At 40.7% G+C, this 16544-nt stretch overlaps 1 protein-coding gene across 1 annotated transcript in view; it reads right to left on the bottom strand.

Moving 5' to 3' along the window:
- The window catches only part of kndc1 (kinase non-catalytic C-lobe domain containing 1), a 50786-nt gene that overhangs the window by 3477 nt on the left and 30765 nt on the right, over positions 1 to 16544 (bottom strand). The window contains exons 16-30 of the mRNA XM_082557161.1: positions 14334 to 14472; positions 12579 to 12838; positions 11155 to 11516; positions 10214 to 10307; positions 10003 to 10100; positions 9732 to 9916; positions 7911 to 8021; positions 7618 to 7765; positions 7373 to 7531; positions 7028 to 7234; positions 6813 to 6895; positions 3517 to 3670; positions 2698 to 2820; positions 2267 to 2326; positions 1667 to 1824 (exon numbers count right to left, since the gene is read on the bottom strand). Coding sequence (XP_082413287.1) covers positions 1667 to 1824; positions 2267 to 2326; positions 2698 to 2820; positions 3517 to 3670; positions 6813 to 6895; positions 7028 to 7234; positions 7373 to 7531; positions 7618 to 7765; positions 7911 to 8021; positions 9732 to 9916; positions 10003 to 10100; positions 10214 to 10307; positions 11155 to 11516; positions 12579 to 12838; positions 14334 to 14472 — 2341 coding nt within the window. The remainder of the gene's footprint in view (positions 1 to 1666; positions 1825 to 2266; positions 2327 to 2697; positions 2821 to 3516; positions 3671 to 6812; positions 6896 to 7027; positions 7235 to 7372; positions 7532 to 7617; positions 7766 to 7910; positions 8022 to 9731; positions 9917 to 10002; positions 10101 to 10213; positions 10308 to 11154; positions 11517 to 12578; positions 12839 to 14333; positions 14473 to 16544) is intronic.

Below are 16544 nucleotides of genomic sequence, written 5' to 3'. Positions count from 1 at the left end.
CACCTCTCAGCATCTGGCCCGAAACCTTTTCTTCCAATCAAACGCCATCCCACAGGCGCCATCTGGTGCTAGCGCTACCCTAACCGACACCTCGAATTCAACAGCTGTGCCATTACCATCCAGCCGCCACGTGTTGTGACCTCAGCATCTGGTCAGCCATATTGGAACGAAGGAGAAGGACACAGGAAAATGCTTCCTGCTGGCTGACTTTGTTGTAGATGGATTCACAGAATATGAGGCCTGAGCTCATTTTAAGTTAATGGCACTAACTATTCATACTTTAGGTTACTCCAGGGACAGGTAGCAAGCTAACTTTACTGGCTGTATGCATGTTTGAACAGCATCACTCCTTTAACTCTGACATTAGTGCAAATTCCAGCATGCAGTATAATAACACTTTATGATTCCTAGTGATATTTTTGTGGGGATCTTGATAAGGAGAATTATGCACATGTAGGACTTTGGCTGCTTGTCATCACTTTGATTCCACGTTTCAACAAATATTCGACCGGCACAACTTGCCGTTCGTTACTGGCAGTCATTAGTTAGCAGTCCTCATGATGACTGCTCAGAATGTGTTGGCATGTGTGTTTTTCTAATGTGTGTACACATAATTAGCCATGCTTGCTGTTATATTACTCCATATTAGCATCTATGAAATGAGACGGAAGGAACGTTTTATCATCAGTAGTAACAAAAGCATACTTTCACTTAATGTGTTTGCCAAGTGTTACCTCACCACTATTTTAATTTTTACCTTCGCCAAGGTGCTCATGTTATTTGGCAGCTTCTGTGAGCGCGTGTTTCATTCTGTCTCTAAACACAACAGCTCAACAAGTTTTGAATGACTTCTGATAAAACCTTGTAGTGGTGTAAAGTGAGGCCACCAAGATCTTCAAGGTCAGCTTAGTGATTTACCCTAACCCTATTGGTCGAAGATGGACAGAAAGTCATATAACTTAGAACTACTATGACATTTACCACTGTGGTGTGTATTGTCATCATATAGAAAGTATTGCATGAAGACTTAAGATATTGTGTTTGACCTCTGACCTCTCCTTCAAGGTCAGTAGGCTGAGAAAGTCAAAGTGATAGAAATGCTATGCAGAGCTTTTTAAAACTATCTGTTTTACTGCCATTGTTTGTAACACAACATGTAGACAAGTAGGGAATTATGTATGTTGGGATTCTACATATCACATGACTTCAGACCTCAGAGGTTTTCTTCAAGGTTAAATAAGGTCAAACTTTAATAACGTGTCTTTTATCTTTAAATTGCACTTAAAAATTTTCTGCCTTCGTTTGCATTGCAAAATTTAGGAGATTACACTGACATATGGGGATATTAATATCGCAAATATGTCACATCTGACACTTTACATTTGACTTCTTTCTTGACCCCAAAACATGTTCTATCTTTAAAGAAAGTACCTGTCAAGAGAGCCTGAATATGCTGCCTTGTTAGTTAGAAATATACTGTTGCGTAATATTATATAAGAAGCTCAGGCTACCTACAGAAGTAGAGTGCGTGTGGGGGGGAGGGGGGCATTCAGTGGTCATGCCTCACATCCGACACTGTTTTTATTATTTACGATAAAAATCCAAAGGTGAGCAGGCTAGCAAGATAGTACCATAAATACTATACCATACATCAGACACAGCGTACCTCAGTTTGGTCCATTTGTAAGCCCCGGTGGTGAGAGTGAAAGCTCCGATCTCTAGCTGCTGCACGTGCATAGCCAGGATGTGGGCTGAGGGCAGCGTGGGCTTCTTTGTTGTATGTTCACCTCCCATAAGACACAGATCATCACTCTTCAGAAAAACCTGATTAGGAAGCAATACATCCACACAGTGAATAAATACGCTCTTACTGGCAGAGAAAATCAGGTCAAAGATACTTGATGGAGTCCAGTGCAGAGGTGATAGCGAGAGCCTCGGAAGATTAAAAAGAAAAAAAAAGTCAACCCTTTGGACATTTCATAGTCAATAGGCCACGCAATTTATCCTACAAACTATTACAGCTAAAATAGAGAAGTCGGCAAGTGTTTCATTTTGTGTAATGTGTCAGGTTTTTTGGTTTTTTTTGAGCAACTTGGAGCAGGAGAACCAGCTGTAAACACACGACACCCGGGAAAGTAGCTCGAAGCTGTTTTTCTATTGATTTGTTTGCCCTGCAGCCCAGTTTCACAATATGTGGCCATCCTAGCCTTCAGTTACAAACACCATCCGTGTGTGCTCATGCTCAAACACACACACACGCACACACCTGCACAGCTCGTAGCTCCTCCAGAATCTCACACACCTTGGACGACAGATGTTTCCACGCCTGTTGGCAAAGGCAACAGTAGTTTTATTAATCATTACCAAAACAGCAGCTTCCATATAGCAACACTCAGTGAACGGCACCTCCCTGCAGATGGATATATGGAAATTTCTCCTATTTTCCCCAACTCTGTTTTTTTTGTTGTTTTTTTTAATCACTGCTTTTCAGAGTGGGGGGGTGGGGGGCACATTCTTCCTCGCTGTGTTTGTTCTTCCTACATCTTATTTGAATAGATTAATTTGAATTTTTTTATTTGTGAAACGAATTAAACACCATCCAAACCTTCTCGCAGTAGAGGGAAACATTTAGCTTGAGGGGCAGCAAGTTATTGCACAAATTTGTGTGAGGAGGAAAGCATTGCCACGGAGCCTTACCGGTAATTGCCTGACAATCACGTTCTCCAGACCTCCGAGGACCTGCATGGCCGTGGAAAAGTTCCTCGATTCGTAGCAGTGCTTTCCTATCCACAGATACTTGGTCAGCAGAGCAACTTGTTTCTGCAGGGGAGGAGAGATTGCAAGAGAAACAAAAATAAACAAAACAAAAAAAGGCAGACAAAGCAAAATGCTAAAATCACGCAGCTCTCTCAGGCTGCATTAATACACACGTACACTGGCAATATATGAAAAATGTTACATGTCAAAGTGCTTTGTGGACACTATGTTTTATCTATTACTCATCTGCTTTCTTGAAAAAGATATCAATGTGAAAATTATTTAACGTGTGTGGAAAGTGTTCATCTGAGAGCTGCACTTGAAGCTCCTTTATGAGGACAGCTTAAATCAGTAGGAGTGAATCCACATTTGTCCAGGAGCTGCTTTTTTGGGAAGCAATGAAAGCTGTTGTCCTTGTCATAGAAATCATAAGCAACACAAATAACTGAAAGAATGAGGTAAAGCTGAGGTGAGGAAGTGCAAAGATAGTTTAAGTGCTCTTTAAATAGTCAGAGTATTTGTCATAACGGTGTGAAAAATGCTCCAAAGTGCACGGATAAGTCCTAAAACAGCTGAACATCTAGTGTGTTCTCAAGATGTATTCTCATTGGTTTGCTCGGCTTTTTGTGAGACTTATTAAACAGTTAAATAAAGAAGCTACTTTCAGCCTGTGACTGACACCAGAGTTCACGTGACAGCGATGACTCCCTTTTATTCTCACCGGGGAATAAACTCCCACCGAGTTATGAGTCCTCTCACCTTGACAGAGTCGCAGATGACTATTTCAGCAGAGATCCAGTTAGTGACACTATCAGCGTACGTGAGCAGCCGCTGAAGGTAGCTCTCTGAAGCTGGCCCCTCACGTGCAAGCCCACTGCTCCCCTCTGCTGGTGGAATATGCTGCGACACATTTCTGTTAGGAGAGCGTGAGATGTCGGAAAATCTTCACTGGATTTTATGGCTCTAAGTAAGCGCCCACCAAAAATCCCATGTATTAAAGAACATCTTTAGATTTTCAAATTTTGTATTTTTCCAGGGAAGCTGTGATGGGTACTTCCACTTGTGGAAAATATTATACTTTGTTTATCTGGCATTCACCTGGACCTTTCATGTTTTTCTAGAGGTCACCTGAAGAGTCGTCCCACCCACACACTACAAGACATAACTGCACAATTTACATTTGATACACAGTGAAGCCCACAGTTATTCATAGCTCCTCTTTGTTTGTGTCTTTTGTAAAGCAGTAACAGCGTTTTTCTGCCAAATTTAAACTCACTAAAATCTAAAATCTTGACTTTCTTTAAATTCTGTTCGACTATAAAAGCAGAACTAGCCACATGCATACCATTCAGTCAAAGTTTAACTGTGATGAACGCTCAGGTCAAGCGTTGTGAGAGCCCACAGAAATGATTGCTACAGGTGGGTTTAGAGTTGTGATTTAAACTGTTTCACAGAGTCTAGTTCAGGGATGTCAAACTCATTTTTCATGGTGGGCCACATACTGCCCACTGTGATATTAAGTGGGCCACACCAGTGAAACTCCTCTTTCTGTCAGTGTAAAAACATTTAACTAAACAGGTTTTTTCCATCGTAAATGTGTAATTGCAGAAAATGTCCCGGGAGCTCATTGCTCAAAGTGTGTTGTATTTATAAAAATGAAGAATTTGTTAATTCGCAGAAAATAATTCTTGCCATGGATGGACTGTAAAAAAAATTCCATAGCAGATATGAAAAACAGGAAATTTTCTGTCATTTAATCTTTTATTTACCCTTCTTCCTAAAGCAAAAGGAAAAGCTGTAGAAGTGTGGGTGGAAGCAGATTGAAAGTGAAACACTACTGTGTGCAGTAAAGTATTGTCCAAGGTGGATCCAAAGACCTTTGACACTGGAGGATATGTTGACCTAAAGGTAGGGCTGCTCAATGAATCGAATTTTAATCACGATTACGATCTGGACTTTCAACGATCATTAAAAATGACTGAGCCGATTAAGATAAGATAAGATAGAACTTTATTTTTGTGTCTTTATGTCATCCATAAGGGATGCATTTGACATATGTTTAACATATTATAGCCCAACAAGTTACTTATAGCACTTTAAATATGAGCAATCGCTTTTTGGCAAATACCGGAAATCAGTTTTTGGCAGACAATCACTTTTTGGCACAACACCGGTCCGTGAAAATATTGTGGGACATAAACGGTCCGTGGCGCAAAAAAGGTTGGAGACCGCTGATTAAGAGGACCCGAGGGAAGCTCGGAAAGCTAAGCAGAAGTTATTTGGAGAGGAGAGTGACTGCCGTTGGTTGAAAAGAGAGGTAAAAAAAAACTTCAGTGGTGTTGCACACTATTTTATATTATTTTTTAAAGTCATTGTTAACCCTTTAAAGCCGGTCAGAGCAGCACGCTCCGTTTTGCGTAACTATTTTTAAATCCCTGTACCTGAACCACGTAAGCTAGCGCAATAATTTGTTTTGCATATGAAACCGGAGGAGTTCTACTTACATCTGATGCCATCAGCTTGTCCTCGGTCATGGTTTCCTTCCACATAAAGCTTTGCAAAAACTGCATAAAAAGCGCTTGCAGGAACAAAAACATAATATTCCAGAAACACGCTTTGCCGATCCGACCAGCTGTTCTTAACACTTCCCACAGTGAAACAGATGTCAGCACGAACTATCGCATGTCCGCAATTTCCTGGCCGAAACAGGAAGTGACGTCATTTTCGCGGAAGTTGTAGTTTTTTACTTGTAGGCCTTAAAAGCCTATACTGGTCATGTTTGACTTTTCTGAATAGTTGCTGGGATGCTTAGAACTCGAATTGCACTGCTGGAAATAGTTTGTTTTGATGCACCTGCTGTTTTCTTTGCAAATTTGCATCATAGGATTGTTTTTTCGTTTTTCCTGCAGTATATAAAAATTGGTGTATCTCCAAAATAAAACTATGAAGACACTCAAAATAAATTTCCTGTTGGTGTAAACTATTTTTGCAACTTTTTTGTATTTAAAGTTTTGAGGGATAAACCTCTTAAATTTCTCCAAGTAGAAATATATGTAAAAAAACAAAACAAAAATGATTTTCAATTTTTTTGTAGTTTATTGCACTTTTTTGCAATTAATGTAGTTACTATGGACTTAATGCATACATATTATTAAAATATGGGCTATAACAGTTGTATAGCAACTTGAGATGCTCCCACAAATGGCACTACAACATGTAAAAAATAATATAAGCTCTAGCGGACTTGGTTCTATAGTAGGTCGTAAGGGTTAAATAAATATCGTCAAATATTCGAGATCTCAATTTCAGTGAAAATAATCGTGATTATCATTTTTGCCATAATTGAGCAGCCCTACCTAAAGGTGTATTCTGGAAAATGAGCCAGTGAAGATTAGGCAGTTTAGTTTGAGCTCAGTATCACAACTAAATTGTCTTTAACCTGCCAACTCCCTCGTCCAACGTCTGTGTGCTTCCCACACATTCACACTCTGATGAACTCATCAGGAGCAAGCTGCGGTTCAGTTTCTTGCCAAAGATTGTAGTAGCCAGTTAGCGAACTACCAACCTTCCAATAAGTAGAATGTAGAGCAGACCTAGGTGTTGATGGAAACTTTATAAGTAAAATCTTCAGTATGCATATGGTTAAATAGATATATGATAATTTTAGTATTTCATGTACTGTGCAGAGAAGAAGTACAAACAGGTGTTTGTATATGGAACACACACTCTGCATAAAGACTGGAAGAAACAGCAGAGAAAGAAATGAAGTGAATCTGTGAGTGGGGACGCTGAACAGTTTTTCTATACAGGTCACTGAATGTTTGATGGGGTATGAAAATGATGTTAATCATACACTGCGACCTTCACAGGCAACACTTCTCAGCACAATTGAGCAGCTGTGGGTGATTGTGCATAAACATTCAAATGCTCTGCACCTAAAAATCCTTTCATAATAGAGGGCCAGAGACCTCTGATCGTTTGCCAAGGTGCTGTGAAAGCTATTTCAGAGGCTTTCAGAGGCTCTCTAATGCAGGCTTTATAGCTTTTGTACTCACTTGTTCGGGGTTGAGACTTTGTCCCTGACTCCTTGTATTCTGGAGTTGAGTAAATGAACTGGATGGCATCCTTGGAACATTTCCTGCATTACAAGAGTTACAAATACAAGATGCAACATGACAAGCTGGTGAATTCTTAGAGACACGGCTCCCTCTAGTGGCTTGAAATGATAACAACATTAGGTGGTGTACCAGTCACATAAATGGTGTGCTACCTGCTGCAGGAGCGTGAGCTGTTGGGCTATGTGCTGTGCACTGTACTCATTTTGGCTGAAGGGCAGTCGTTCTTCATTGTGCAAGCAAGTGCTGGAGAGCTCATCCATCAGGGAGCGGTGACAAGGCATGGGCAGAGCCACAGCAATGGAGAAGGCCTTCTCTTTAGACATGGATGCAGAGGGCTCCACCACTCGCGAGATCCTCCACTGCAAAGTTCACACAGAGGCTTAGAAATCTGGGAAGCCATGTTTAGGGCAATAAAGACTTCTTGTTAAGGGATCTGATCTTATTGGAAAATAGATCAAGATGAAATTTGGCTCAACAACAAGAATGTAAATATTGACCTTTTTCCCAAGATCCTCAGTAGATGAATGCAAACACCCAGAGTCATCGACTTCGTCAAAGCTGATTAGGCTCCCTGTCAGATGGCTTGCTGCACTCATACTCAGCGGGCTGTGAAGACCAATAAGCAAGGCTTCCCCTTGGCTGTCTACAGGAATCACCTGTGGAAGCATTAAATGGAGAATATTTGAGAATATTTTTCATTCAAAGGAATGGCGCTGTACACAGTGTGTACATATCTGGCTACCTCAGTATTAAGGAACTTTTCTAACACGTCCACGAGGCTGGAGTTAGGCACAAAGTCCACTGTTCTGCAGTCTGTTATCCAGAAGTGAAGCAAGTGCAAACTCCGATGGAAAACCTTTTCACTGTCTCCTGACAAATCAGGTCCCTCCCTGAAATGGGAAAAGAAATAAAACCCACATGTAACGTGTTTCATACCGTGTGCCACATTTTGATTAGTCATTTATTGGAAGAATTGGAACTGCACACTGCTCAGAGCTGTTCCTCTGTCGTCCTGAGCTGCTGGTTGTACTTTACCTTACAGCACAGATGAATTTATTCATTATGAACTGCAGTAACTGCTCAGGAGTGCAGAAGAAACGATACGTATACAGGAACTGCTGGATGTAGCCCTCCACAGCTGCATTTCTGTGATGAAAACAATCACAGAGACACTAATTAGAAATCAACACAAGGCATTATTAGAAACATGATATATAGAAAAAAAAGAAACACGATATGTAGAACAGATACATAATATACAGAAAGGAATATAAAAACATTCGCAAACCGTCCAGACCCGGCAAATATAACATACAAGAGGTGAAGTTGAAGGAACTCTGAAGCAACTTCCTGCTATATGTGAGTTACCCTACATGTCCTACATCTGGATCTTTTCCCACACAGATGTGTAAATTTCACAAAGCATTTTAGGGAGAGATCCTTCCAAGGTGCCCTAAGCTACTTTAACGACTCCTTTCAACGTGAGGGAGCAGTGACGTCACTAAAATCACAACATTGTCAGTGGTGGTGGGTCTCATGTGAGCGGCCAGATAAATGGGAATTTATAAAGACCCTCTGTGTTTAGCTGAACCTGCACTTTGACTTTAAGGCAAATTAAAAGCTAAAATCTGTGAGCCAATTGTTGAGGACAAAAAAATGCCAAAATTGTCTGTAAGTTGTACTACTGGCAATAAAGCCCCCAAAATCTTGGAGGGATCTAAGGGGAAACAGTTTGATGTGTGGAGGATGATGTTTGAGAGCCTTAAAAGTTTCTTAAGCACAGGAGAAGACAGCAGAAAGACAAAAAGGTGGAAGAAACACTGCAAATGCTATCTGACCGAGCTAAGAAGCTATTGTAGATCTTACAGCTGATGCTGTTTGAGGTTAATTCCACTGACGATACGGTTACATGTCCCACCCAGTGCAATAACGCCGCTCATTTAAATGATCGTCACAACAATCAGACAACTGGTAACTCGAAAAATGCAGGAAGGAGGGAAACCGCTTCAAAGCGCGCATGCCCTGACAGAAGAAGCCCCATCGCTCTCGGACCTCAGCTGAGACTGCAGGACGACCAGAAGAGCTTCGGCTGAGGACCTCAGGTTACGCGCAAACGGTGTCAGGAGAGCTGAAACACAGCTTGGTGTGAGCCCAGAAAGGGCCTTAAATTTCACAGAAAAAAATCCCCAAATCAATTAACCAATAACCAATGAAGCGAAGCTAAAATAGAGGAAAGTCTGGCTTCTGAGTTTTTGGACAAGCTGTAGTTTGTGTAGTCTTTATTGGCTCAAACAAAAATATAATAAATTACAATAATATCACCTAGAGGTAATAAAAGGGGATCACCTGAGCCGTCAGCTGAGGGCTGGACGTGAGCTCAGCTGATTACTGTGGAGCGTGACTTCACAGCCAACCAGAATGCAAATCAGAGAAAAACTGCACTTCCAGTTTCAACTAATTGCACCTTTTGATCAAATGTTTCGTACCTAGTTCAAATTTTTAAGCCCTCAAGTTTAGCAGGTATGCTGCCTATCAGCCAATATAGTATATAAGTGTAGTATGCTGACATCCTTACAATTAGTCAGCATTACTGAGAAAAAATACCCTGCAAATAAAAAATTCCAGCTGTAATAAAGGCCTTATTTTAGAAAAAACACATCAATAAAACATCAAATATATTCTTAAGTTTCCCGTTGTAAGTGAATACACTCTTTTGACTCTGTAAAATCCCTTTGTTGGACACATAAAAAGCAGACGGAAGGTTAAATAACTCAGCCTATGACCTGGATCACAGCACTGTAAAACTTGACTAGAAAAAAAGAAAAGAAAAGAAAATCGACCCTCAATCAAATGTACCTGGCGTAGAGGTATGCCATGAGGCCCAGAGAAGATCCAGCCTGCAGAGTGCTCTTCCCTTTGCTGGTACCAAAACTCAAGACTGAAATGTCCTCTGAGGACTCGAGGTCCAACGACTCGAGTTCACAGACAGCCAAAGCGGGGAGCAACGAAAGCTCCAAACCCCACTGATCCACACTGAGAATCTGTGGAAATGAAAGAAATTCTATCAAGCTTACAAGAACTGGGTTGTTAAGTATGATGCATAAGATTTTTGGGTAAGCTTCTGTACCTCGAGGTATTTCTTCACACTATCCAAGAAGGCTACTTTGGACCTGAGTTCCTCGAGCTGTGACTTGAGTTTAAAGAGCATTGGCTTGCTCTCAGGACCTTTGGAATACAATAAAGGTACAATACACACACACAGTCTTTACATGCTGTATCAGAAACACAGCATTTTGCCATTTTCATACTCCTGCGGCGTGTTAAAACGAGCACCCAACCTTTGTTTTTCCTCTCTTGTTGAATCAACTTCTGGTAGAAATTTCTTGTTTTCTTTAGATTCCTTGTTTCAATTACAAGCTGCTGCTGCAGTTCCTGTTCAAAGGAAATCACACAGAATCATACAAAGGCCCTAAAACTGCACCACATGCCTTCTGCTGAAAGAAGCCGTCGGGCGTTTTAAGTGTGTATGGGCCAGTGTTTTGTTTTTTTTTTTGTCCTCTCTTCACCGTGGCAACAGAAAGCAACAGCTCTTTTGAAGTGAACTGAGTAAGAAGTCGCAGCATCGCAGCTCTTAAGGTACGTTTATTAGCTTTCACGCAAACCTTCAGAAGGAGCAGTGGTGCCATCAAAGCGCTCAAACACAAGGATGATTCATTAATATTCTTTTGCAAATGATAATAACTTTCTCTGCTGAGGGGCTAAGTTCAACATATTAATATTCAGATCCAGTTTGGAGAGAATAATATGCCAATTACCCTAAAGTCCCCCACATGTTCTCGTCCTATTTACCCCAAAGCCTGACCGTGCCCCACTTCATTACAGATAGGAAAATAAGTCCCACGCTTAATCAAAAAACTCGACCAGGTGAGGAGCTGAATGAAACAGAGAAGCACTCGATTTCAACCTCAAGCAGCACAACCAAAACGATTTAAACTTTAACTTCGAGGATATTTTGATGGAAATAACTTATCTCGGCTCAGGGCACAGAAGACTGTATTTATTAGTTTTTTTCAAATGCCTTAAAAAAGCGATAAAACATTTGCATTTACATGAATTTATAGAATAATCCATTGAAATTGCATAACATTTAATACATACACATTTAATGTAAGCGGCATGAAAAGGTGATAAATAAATCATGGCATCTCCCGTTCGTTCAAACGCTCAGGGTTAAGGTCAGGGATGATTCAGAGGCGGTGGCCATCGTAGCTTTACCCACCTGTGCTTTTACGTCCAGACATGGCGATCCTGTGTGCTGTCCCAGATTCCCTGCATACTGGATCACATCGGGACTAAAGCACTCTTCGCCGAAGAAGGCCAAGGCCCAGTCCGGGCTCGAAATGAGGCCAAGACCCTCTGCTCTGAAACCGGAGGAGAGAAGCCGCTCAGACGCCACGGAGTCGCTGTCCTCCATGTCCTCGGAGCAGTCTGGGCTCATCTGCTCATCGTGGGCTCCTGTAAGCCTTTCCTCTCTCTCTGATAGAACCTCAGCTTCAGAGGGGCTTTCATCGCTGCCCCCCACTGAATGACCTCTTCCTTCCATGACCCCCAAGTCTGAACTGTCAGCGTTCACGCCTGGAACTGTAAATAAAGACAGAAGAGAGAGAGAGAGAGAGAGAGAGGGATTGGATCACATGGAGAGTATAAAAAAGGCAAACTGGATTTGTGAAGTAAACAGAGAGACAGAGAGAGAGAGGGAGAGATCCAAGGGTGGCGCTGAGGGTGTTTGTTGCTAACCCTCTCGTGGCTGCACAATGCACTTACTGTTTAACAGATGCCCTTAAACCAATTCACAGTTCAGTCACTATCCTTTTTTTTTAATTTCAAGTATCTGTTCAGAGCCTGTCTGTAATCAAGACAGCCCATGTCTAACATACTTCAGTAATGACAAAAACAGACCCAAGTGTGTGTTTGTGTGAAAGTCACTGACCGGGAATGAGTTTCAGAGAAAAGGGAGAAGAAGAAAAAAGCCTTTGCAAGTTTGCTAGCACGCCTTGGACCCTTCTGAATGAGGCGCAAACTTAAGAACAGCATCCAACAGCCGGCAATGGCCCTCATGACTGCAGTCAGCAGCCAAGGCGATAGAAATATACCAAAACATCACAGAGAGGGTGGAGTTTGATATCTAAAAACAGGACAGAATCTGCACGAATATCAAATCCCTTCATCTACTTAGTTAAGAAGAAAAAAAAAGTACTGCGCTTGTTGTACTGTGTTACAATGCAGCACTTGCACATAGTACTTAGTTACAAGTTTATTTTACTTGTACTTGAGCAAGTGAAAAAGCAACATTTCCTGTAAGCAGCAGTAATGTCTCCTAATCCCTAATCTATTTATGGGAGCAGGTTTGTAACTTAAACAATCCCATCTTCCTCACATGCCATTTTTAAAATCAGATTATATGCTGAATTTAAATGTATCTCAAAGGAAATCATGGCTGGCTCAATCACTCACAGCTGAAGATGAAAACCTCAGTCTGCGGGCTCAAACAGGTGATGCTCAGAGCCTGAGAGGGAGCACTTTTATTTGACTTGTTCATCCAGTTCAGCCTATGCATTTCAGAAACGGATCCAAAATATAACCGACTGTGAGAACTCTCCAATAAAAAAGAGATAGAGGTCAACAACCAAATCTTTCTCCTACCTTCACTGATGCAGTGCTGATTTTGCTCTGAACTCAATCTGACATCCTCGAGTACAGTCCTATTTTCTGCATGACAGGACTGGGCCTTGGTTTCTTCCCAAAAATCCCCAGCAACAGGACTGGACGGGCGGAAGTTTCCATTCAGATCGAGACAGCTGTTCAGGCAAACTTCTCTCTTCCCTCTCCTGACAGCGGCTATCGAGGATGGGGTAACGGTTGCCCTTTTCACAGCCTTTGATGGAGGCTGATCATTAGAGCTGCTGCACGGGGCACAGAAAACACACAGCATGTTCAAAGCAAATAATAATTAGCACTAACTGGGGGAATATTGCCAATGACATGCATTCAAGTAAGCAGGTAATAGGCAATTCAGAGAAAACACACATGGTGATGATAATAACTGAAACAGTCAACAATGCAAAGCACATACAGCACTCAACTTCACAACGGATTTGCTACTTTAATCAATAATGTACTAGAATACTGGCTCCAATGGAAAACTCGCAAAGAATGAAACAAGGCAGCCACTGAACATCCTGGAGCTTATCAGTAACATTATGCACTTGCAAATTACACCAACTGAGCCGCACAATTAATACTGTGCCAAAACAGACCACTGCAGTCCTTGTCAGGGTTAGAATGAAGCGTGTCTTCATCAAGTCCCTCAATCCCTTCAGAGAAACTGAAGCAGTGGAGGAACAGTGGAGAAACCCTTCACAGCTGAGCCCTGTGAACGAGCCCACAGCCAGAGGAAAAACATGTCTATCTCTCTACAAAGCTGTGTCGTCTCTACCAGAGCAGATTAAAGGGTCTGTCATATTGCCCTGAGCACAAGAGCATGAGCAACGCCTGGATGAAAAGACGTCTGAAAGAAGTGACAGGCTCGCCTCCGTGCTCGTCTCTTTCTTATGTTTAAATACATGCATGCATTCATCCATACACTTAAGTCTACCCAATGCCCAAGGCTAATTGTCAGTATATCAGTAACAATGCAGAAAGAGCTTTAAATGTGTTGACATAGCACTTGTACCGAAAAACTTACCGCATAGCTATTACCATAGGAGCTGCTAATGTGGTTGGCGAGGTTTGCAAAAGAAGGTTTGTTTCTTTTTAATGTTGGCTTTGAATGTGAAAGCGTGCAGAGGAGAAGATGTCATCGTTAATCAGCACTCCATCCCATAACTTATTCCAACATCTTTGTACTCTGCACCGTTGCACATGTAAATAAGCTACCTCCATTCTCCTGCCACATGGCTTTATCTTAAATTAGAAATCTAACTGTCTATTATAAATCAATTAATAGGGTCTGTATTTTGCCAGTTATTTCCATAATGGTCCTAATTTAAAACTTCGGAAAACATGCCTATAAGAGTTTACCAGAGGCCAAGGTGATGTCTTCAAATTAAACTACATCAAAATAAAATCATGATATGCAATATTATCTGTATTATCTGTATCTGTATGAATAATCTGCAAGATAACATTCAGAAACCATGTTTATTCATATTACACTAGTCAAATGATCTCAAGGTGACTGTTTTATTTCTAAGCAACATCAATTAATAATACTGTGTTGTTATTAGAGCATTTAAAAGCCTTTATATAAGGAGTTAATATTAGTTTATTTATGCCTCACTTCATTAGCTTAAACAACAGGCACTGTCTTTACAAGAAAAAACAAGCAAACAAAAAAAAAAACCCCGAACCAAAACCACTGTTTAAAAAGATAAACGATATGAGGAAAAAAATGCTTACAGTGTGGAAGTGCTGCAGTTTACCAAGCAATGCAATACACCCAGTAAGTCATCTTCCCAGTAGAGATCAGTGAATCTCTCCTTCACGATGCTGGCAAACGCCTGGTATTGGAGGTCCCTCAAAGAGAAGATGAACTCCCCTCGGAAAATGAAAAGCAGATTTTCAAATGAATATGTCTGAAAAAGAAAATCAGTGCAATAAAAATGCAAACTGGCATTAATAGAACATTACAATCTTAGACTTCGGGGCATCTATTCCTTATAACACTGAAGTCTACCCTATATGGGCAAAAGTAGTGGGCCACCTCCACATTACAACTACAGGAACTGCAGCCATAGAAATCTATGTCATGAAGTTCCTGGCACACAGCTTTTGTGTTGATGGTAATGCCAGAGGAGGTCTAGAACTCTACAGTTATTGAGTTAGCGTAGCGTTTTTATGCACTATTCCCCTCAGCAATTGGCGACCCCCCCACTCTGTAACTTTATGTGGTGCTTTCTGGTTGACTTGCCATTCCACTTTGCAATAATAATTGTAATAGTGGCATCCTATAACAGCAGAATTCAGTGTACTCCTCAGAATGACTAATTCTTTCATAGATGTACGTATAGGCCGACTGCATGGCTACATGCTTGATTTTTACATAACTGTGGCAAAAAGCCCCTGAATTCAAAGATGTGGCCCAATACTTCTGTCCAAATAGTGTATCTAGTATTCCCAGAATATAGGCAAGTAAAGGAAGCAACAGTGTTACATGTTTGCCAAGTAAATGTAGGAACATTGTACACTGTGTGATCACAAAATGCAAAAGCAAAACAGAACATGCATGCTTCCGGTCGCATTCCTGACTCGATGAAGCACCCTTTGGGACTGGAGTGCTGTGTTGGCATGGAACAAACTTGCATTTGGTCTCTGGGTTATAGTTTGACTTACTCAAAGTGATCAGAAGGGGACTTCCATAGAGTGAAGAAGTAATAGCAATGCTGGGAAAAGTCCCAGTGTGCACAAAGAGAAAACTCTGAAGAAGAGATCTACCAAATTTAAATCAGTTGAGGTTTTTATGTTATTATGAGTGGACTACCAAAGAATGGATTTTACCCTGTCAAATTAAGCTGGGTGTTGTTTGACTGTTAATTAGCTGTTAATAAAGCACTGTATATATTCTTCTATTATTTATTGATATAATTCAACTGCTAATGTTATGATTATGATTGCATTAATCTTACAAAGTTTGCACATACGGTGGAGAAGCCAGACCGTGTACTATTATATTTTTCCATTTATTAGTCTAAAAAGATTGATAAAAGGAAATTAGCTACTTCAATGTTTCTCCCTGCTGTATAATCCTTACTTTTGCAATCTGTTTTGGATTGACTATACTATCCACGGATAAGGATGAGTCTCCAGACCTGGGTTCTGTAGAGAAATTGATCACAGTAGTCCAATTCATTGGAATTGTTTGTCTGCTTGCGTATCAATCCCGCTTATCATTTCCACTTGCACTTGAGCTACAAACAGTCTGCAGCGTGGATCTAGACATTACTTTTATTTTTATTGCTTAGCATTAGCATGCTGTCTATACAGGGGCTTGCAAAGAGCTGAACTGAAGTTGCATTAGCAGCATAATGCACGTATAAATAAAGAGGATGTATGTTATATCACAAGACGGCTGATAGATTTGTTTCACTAACTCATCTACACAAGGCATTTTCTAAAGGGTATAGCAAAGGTGGCAGTTTGTCGTGAAACAACAATGGCAATCTCCACATTTTGACTTTTTTTTTTCTCTTTTTCTCTTTTTGACTTTAATTGCGAAATTTCGACATGGTGTTCTTATATTGTCTGTTCTTCTTCTTTCTTGTATATTGTTTTCTTTACTTTCACACCTTTGTGGTATTGCTTCCAAATTTCAGTGTGCAAGAAAATGTACATTGACAATAAAAAAGTTCTAAGTTCTAAGTTCTATTCTCAAAACGATTAACAATATTTTTTTTCTTAATGTGGCCCTAATACTCAGTCATAACCAGACCCTGAACTTCAACAGGCAACAAACCGAAGAAAGAAACGTAAAAGTAATGTAACGAGTAGTATAACGACTTTCCCTTGGGAGTAATTAAGTAACGTAGTGTGTTACTTTTAAGAAAAGTGTTCTGTGTAATATGTTCAAAACGTTAGGCTACTTTTTTGGAATAATGACCCCAACACTGATCG

The sequence above is a fragment of the Aulonocara stuartgranti genome (assembly GCF_965226115.1).
Source record: "Aulonocara stuartgranti genome assembly, chromosome: 13".
NCBI lineage: Eukaryota > Metazoa > Chordata > Actinopteri > Cichliformes > Cichlidae > Aulonocara > Aulonocara stuartgranti.
This window is presented reverse-complemented; position numbering and strand designations above follow the sequence as displayed.